Genomic DNA, 6,604 nt, shown 5'->3' with positions numbered 1-6,604 from the left:
CTTAAAGGTTTGAATAAGGCTTGTCCCACATTGATTTGGTGGGAAGTTTTGAATGGGTTTATAAGGCATGGGTTTGGTACTTGGGGTGTGCTCCAAGGGATACCCAAGTGTTTTAGAGGGAGAGGTTATGGGTAAAATGAGCTAGACCCATTAGACCCAAAAATCACCACACATGCGCGCCGTCCGGTAAGGCGGGTTGGGCTGGGCTTGGGCGCGGGTGCGTGTGCGTGTGTGAGGTTGGGTTGGGCTTGTTCGGCCCAATACTAATTTTTTTGGGTCAAAAACATTTGAATTTAATTTTATTTTTTGGTAAAGTAAAATCTAGAATTCAAATTAAACCGGAAATAAACTGGTTTAGTTTTACTGTACGTCCAAACAAGGCCCTTCCTAGAAATAAACTGGTCTGGTTTTACTGTACATCCAAATAGGGCCCTTCCCGTTTTTTTATCTATTTAAATTATGAACCCAACAGATTCAAATCTGTTTGAATTCAAAACCAACAGGTTTCATACCTATTCAATTCAAAACTTGCAGCCACCTTTACATCTATAAATACGATAACCCTCATTTGATGTTTGAGATTCAGAAAATTCATTATTTTCGTCCTTAAGAGTTCTGCAAATTTATTCTTCATTTTGTTGCATTATTTTCTTGTGAGAAAGAGTGTAAACACCTAGTGTGTTCGTAAGGTAAACAATTTGTAGTGCTACTATTGTTTGTAGTAGATCATTTCATCCTGGGAGATAGACGTCCAAATTCTGAAAGCACCGTGGAGAGGACGAATCTGTCTTAAGGACACATTGTCAAACACTGGACTTGATCAGATTATAATTCGAATAAATTAAATCAAGTAAGTTATTTAATTTATTTTCAGTATTATTATTATTTATTTAAATCATATTTTAATTTTATTTTTGTAACAAAATAAAATATGTTATTTATTTATTTATTTTATTTCGAGTTTGATTTTTGTAATCAAACAAATTCTCTCATTTGCTTTATTTTTTTTTATTCTGGTTGTTGTTTAGTACACAACAGAATTTAATTTATTTAAATACAGTGAAGATTGTCCTACAAGGACTACCAGTGATGGCAGTGAAGACGACATGAAAGAAGGGGCTATGGTGGGCTAGCCAGAGAGAGAATAGTGCTAGAGAAGGCGATGGTGATTTGTGGTTGCGGTGATGATTGATGGGTTATGATTATGGTTAGAATTATGATTAAAATGTCGATGATAAATGTATTTTGAAAATTATGTGAGATTATGAGGTGTCGATTGAGAAAAATAAAAAAATATGTAGAGTGTGAATTAAATGAATGGTGTGAACTCATAGTAATAGTATTATAGTGGTGTGAAAGTAAAACCTCTTCTGTGTTCAAATTTAGGATAATTTTTATAATTTTTCCATAATTTTTCAACTAGAAGAAGAAGAGGGCAGATTAAAACCATAGAAAAAGGGCAAGGCCGTGGGCGCAAGGGAGAGGAACGTTGGAGATCAACATTACGTCATATCAAGAAACGTGTACGGTTGATAGCATCCACTGTGTGTCCTTCCTTCCACTATAACCACTGTAAATTGGGGTCATGGGTTCATTCCCTATTGCTCGTTCAACTCTTGTTTGCATTTATTGCTTTTCAACTTTCTGTCTTTTTCTTATAACTTTCTCTCCCAACTTTTTCCCTAGAAAATGTCTTGCTGCGGAGGAAACTGTGGCTGCAGCGGTGGCTGCAAGTGCGGCAACGACTGTGGCGGGTAGGACTTTGTTTTCATTTTGATCTCTGTTTGTTTCCCTAGATTGTTCGGTCTTGAAAATTTTCCCGGCAGGAAAGTTTTTCCTTGTTAAAATTTAGTACTTTCGTTCTTTAATTAGAACATGGGTATGTTGTATATTTTGACAAAAATACAAAATTTTGAAAATCTTTTGGATTAACTTTCAAGATTTCCTCAATTATTAATTAATATTATTTTAATTCCTCAACTATGAATTCGTACATATTAACTTGTCAATTTTGAAACCGTACAATATGACTTTTTTGGATGTGGTCTAGAGTGATGAAGATATAGAATTGAAGAGCAAAATATATAGGTTCATAGATGAGGAATAAATTGATATTCATTACCAATTGAGGGAGTGTTAGTGTAATTAATCCAAGGAGTGTTTTGGCAATATGTGATTTTAATCAAAAAGTTACTATCAAATTGTCAATTTTTTTCTTTATTTTTTTTATACTTTCTTTTAAAATAACGATCAGGTGAGAATTGAAAAAAAAAAACCAATATATTGTATCCACAGCCTTTTATTTACACCTCTGCATTTGCACTTTGTAATTTTTCTCTCCAACTTTTACCTGCCTATAATTCTCCTCTTTTTTTAAAAAAAAATAAATAAATAAAATAAAATAGACCTCCTCCAAAACAACCATAAATATTTTTTTAATACTTATTTTTGTCAAAAAGTGGAAAAAATAGGTTCTAAAAATGAAAGCAAACAGATCTTTCATAGACAATTAAGCTGTGCTTTTGGTTTGGATCAAGGATTTAAGTGGGATTTATGGAAGAAAGAAAAAAATATTTGTGAAGAAGAGAGAGATAGAAGTAAAAAGCAAAGAAAAGAAGAAAAGTGAATTCTCTTTTCTTCTAGTTTCTTTTTACAAATCCTTAGTTAAATTTTTGATCCGAACAATTTTTTATTTTATTTTTTTAACAAATCCTTTCTTAAATTATGCATCCAAACAGAGCCTTAGATATTTTTATTTTTTATTTTTTTAGATGGTGAGCGTTTGTTAGTTTGTTTGTTTTATCTTTTTTGTATTGTTATTTGACTATCGCTCTAACACATGCCATAATATTATGGAGCAATTTTATTTTAATTTGTATCATTACAGTTTATATTAAGAGCAATTTTATTTTAATTTGTATCACTATAGTTTGTATTATTATATTTTGGTTAAAAAAAAAAAACCAATGACTATTGTAACAAAATAAATTCTTAATTTTTAATTTTGCTAATTTAAATTTAAATTTTTAATTTATTTTTAATTTAATTCATCTATTTATTTTTGTTAGGTATAAAATAGCATTTATCATTTAACTCGACGTAGGTATATATTAAAATGTTTATAAAAAATAATTTAATTTAATAATTAAAATATTATTTTTTTATCAATTTTACCTAACAATAGATAAATAATTTAAATTAAAAACAAATCAAAGATTAGAATTTAAATTAATAAAATTAAAAAGGGTATATTACAAATACACTCTTGAAATTTGATTAAAATACAAATTGCTTGTTGTGGTTCTGGAAATTACATTCCGCCTCCTGAGATTTGTAATTTCATAACAAATCGCCTGTTTTATTGATAAATCATCAAGTCAATTAACAATTTTTAATGATATTATAAATGTGTTTTAATTAATAATTTAAGTAATTTTATTATTGTATAAGAGAGCAATTATGAATTTCTTTTTTTAGTCAATTCTATTAAATAAATTTTTTTAATAATGGGGTATTTGTAATTTTTCAAATTACACAAGGCAATCTATATTTTAAGTAAACTTAAGGTGTATTTATAATTTACTCAATTAATTATAGTTTATTTTGTTATAATTCAAACCTTGACGCTTTTTTTTTAAAAAATTTTTTCAAAAAAATTATCACCCCTTTTTTTAAAACTTTTTTTTATATTTTATTTTATTTTAAATTCTTTCTGGATTACCAATTATTGAAATATTTATTCAAATTATAATTCATGAATTTATGTTGGGTTAGAGGATTTGGGAAAGAATTTATTAAAAAAAAAAGAAAGTAAAATGTAGGTAAAATATAAATGAAATATATTTATATTTTATATAAAATATACTAATATTTTATCTAATTATATATATATATATATATATATTTTTTCTTTTTAAATTTCCTTTCAAATCATTCAACCCTTAATTATTTTATGATTTGGAATGCAAAAATTTCTGGTTATATGATGACAGATGCAACATGTACCCTGACATGAGCTACTCAGAAACCACCATTACCGAGACTCTTATTGTTAGTGTTGCTCCTCAGAACACGTATGTATCTATTCTTTATATATATATATATATATATGTGTGATCTTTGTAATTTTAAAATTTTTAGATAATTTGTTTGATAAATTAGAAAAATATATGGTAGTTTAAGGTAGTTTGATTAGTAAGAAATTTTTTTAGTTATTATTGGATATGACAATTATTGAATATGGAAGGCATTTTTGAAATTTAGAAAGACAATAATGATAAAATTAGCAGCTATTGAATATGATTGAGCATTTTGAGAATAATAATAAAGTGTTCGTATCAAGTGTGGTTTACGTTTTACATAATAGAATGAGAAAAGTTAGGGATCATAAAAATGATCATGAAAGATTTATAATCTTTGAATTTTCTTGATTAATGTGTGGTGCTTTATTCTAAGTGTAATCCAAGGGTCACAAAGTTTTCATGATTATTTTCATAAAAAGTTTTTCATGATACTTACCATTGCTGAGATAGAATACATATGTTTTGTAAGATAATTTTATATAAATTGCAAAGACGGAAAAGCAATTGCATTTTATGGAGTGCAAGTGAGTTTGTATCTCCATGAATTTGTAATTTTTTTTTTCAATCATCATCATTCATCTAGGAAAAAAAAATTATACCCAAATCTTTTACATCTTTTTTTTTTTTTTTGGTATAGATATATACCCAACTCTTAAACACCAGATAAATGCAAAATAAGAAAACAAATTGTAAATCATTATTGTATTGCAAGTGAAAATTGTGTTTGGAAGGCGCATCTCACTTGTACTTTATTAATTTATAATTATTTTTCTAATTTTCATTTATCTGATATAAAAATTTAAGAAAACAAAAACCAATCGTCGGACTTGCACAATTTCTCACATAACGTGAGTCTAATTTTTTTTAAGTTCTACACATGTTAAAAGGTCATGGCCCATTCTATAATTGGTTTTTGTGCTGGGCCAGTAAAACATATCTTATATTCTACAATCTAATTTTATTAATAACACTTGTTTTTGCAAAATTCATTTCCATTACAATTTTTTTTTTTTTTTTAAAAATTAAATGGAAGTTACATAGATATCTGACGCATATTTCTAATTTTATGTGCGGACACTTTGTGGGATCTGAGATGGGTGTGGGAGCTGAGAATGGTTGCAAATGTGGAGCCAACTGCAGCTGTGACCCTTGCACTTGCAAATGAGCAAATGACAACTTCCTAACTAGCCTTGTACAAAGCCAGAGATGAGAAGATGGTTCTCTCTCAACAATAATCTAAATACATATGTAATATGTATTTATATATGTATAACAGAGAAAATTGGCTTAAGGTCCCCTCTCTACTTTTGATAGGAGGAGAGGTCTAAAATAATATGTTTTGATGGGTAAGGTCCCTAAAATTTATTTTAGGTTGTAAAGTACCAAAATTATCCTTCCTTTATAACATAAATTTATTTGAATATTATATTGTTGACTTAACTGATAGATTTTGGAAACCGAATTTGCAGTGGAGATTTCGTCGGAATTTTCGTCGGAGATTTCAGTGGAGATTTCATGGTGGAGATTTCGTCGGAGATTTCAATGGAGTTGACGAGAAAGATTGCTACGATCGTGTAGATTTCGTTGGAGATTTTGTCGGAGATTTCAGTGGTGTTACAGTGTGTTGATCGCGTAGATTTTCAGTGGAGTTGAATCAGGTTTGTTTTCGATGGAGATACCACATGCATTTTGATTTTTGTTTTGAATTTTTATTTAGAGAGAAGCCAGCTTGATAGATTTGATTTTTATTTTTGGAATTAATTTTTTATTATTTGTTTTTTAATCAATCTCAAAGAGTGTTGACAGTGTGTTGATCGCGTAGGTTTTTGAGTGGAGTTGAATCAGGTTTGTTTTCGATTTAGATTACACATGGATTTTGATTTTTGTTTTGAATTTTTGTTTAGAGAGAGGCCAGCTTGATAGAGTTGATTTTTATATTTGTAATTAATTAATTTTTCATTCTTTGTTTTTTGATCAATTTCAAATAGTGTTGACAGTGTAGGTGATTTTGGTGTTTAGAGTTCATTTTTCGTGCTCTGTTTTTGATCAACATGTTGATCAATGATAAGTTTTGTTATATGTTTTTTCAAACCAGAGAAATTTTATTTTCTGCACTTTTGTTTGTGTAGTCTAGAGGAAATTATAAGTGCATATGGACATATTATTAGAAGTTTCTAATGCAGATAGAATATGAGAAAGTGAATGTAAGTTCATAAATTTTTCTGGACTTGTATTTGTAGTTCAGAGAAAATTGTAAGTTTGTTACTCACTTTCAGTTTGTAGTTCAGAGAAAATTATATGTTTGTAAAAGATGAATAGAAGTTTTTGTTTGTCTAAGCAAAAGTTATTTTTTGTGTTTTTTCTTTCTATTTAGATAGACAATGCAGTGTTTTTTGTTATCTTGAAGGTGTATATAAGTTTGTAAATTTCTCTGAATTTTTCTATGAGTGCAATATTACAGAATGATGCACAGAAAATTGTTAGGTTGTAGTGAGGTGAAAATCATGGAGAAGCCTATAATT

The 6,604-nt window shown here is 28.5% G+C and overlaps 1 protein-coding gene across 1 annotated transcript; it reads left to right on the top strand.

The window, feature by feature from the left end:
* The first annotated feature begins 1,595 nt into the window (after positions 1–1,595).
* On the top strand, positions 1,596–6,196 carry LOC114320785 (metallothionein-like protein type 2). Its single transcript, XM_082891436.1, has 3 exons — positions 1,596–1,754; positions 3,993–4,073; positions 5,552–6,196. Exons 1-3 carry the CDS (start codon positions 1,690–1,692, stop codon positions 5,658–5,660), a joined length of 255 nt encoding a protein of 84 aa, XP_082747562.1. The 5' UTR covers positions 1,596–1,689; the 3' UTR covers positions 5,661–6,196.
* The last annotated feature ends 408 nt before the right edge of the window (positions 6,197–6,604 follow it).

Source organism: Camellia sinensis, chromosome 10, assembly GCF_055761805.1.
Source record: "Camellia sinensis isolate YWXY chromosome 10, ASM5576180v1, whole genome shotgun sequence".
Classification (NCBI taxonomy): domain Eukaryota; kingdom Viridiplantae; phylum Streptophyta; class Magnoliopsida; order Ericales; family Theaceae; genus Camellia; species Camellia sinensis.
The sequence above is the reverse complement of the archived record's forward strand: the minus strand, read 5'-3'. Positions and strand labels throughout refer to the sequence as shown.

Coding starts and splice junctions, on each gene's coding strand:
- LOC114320785 (XM_082891436.1), top strand. CDS start 1,690: ATGTCTTGCTGCGGAGGAAACTGTGGCTGCAGCGGTGGCTGCAAGTGC. Junction 1,755..3,992: donor TGCGGCAACGACTGTGGCGG/GTAGGACTTTGT, acceptor ATATGATGACAG/ATGCAACATGTACCCTGACA. Junction 4,074..5,551: donor AGTGTTGCTCCTCAGAACAC/GTATGTATCTAT, acceptor CCGAATTTGCAG/TGGAGATTTCGTCGGAATTT.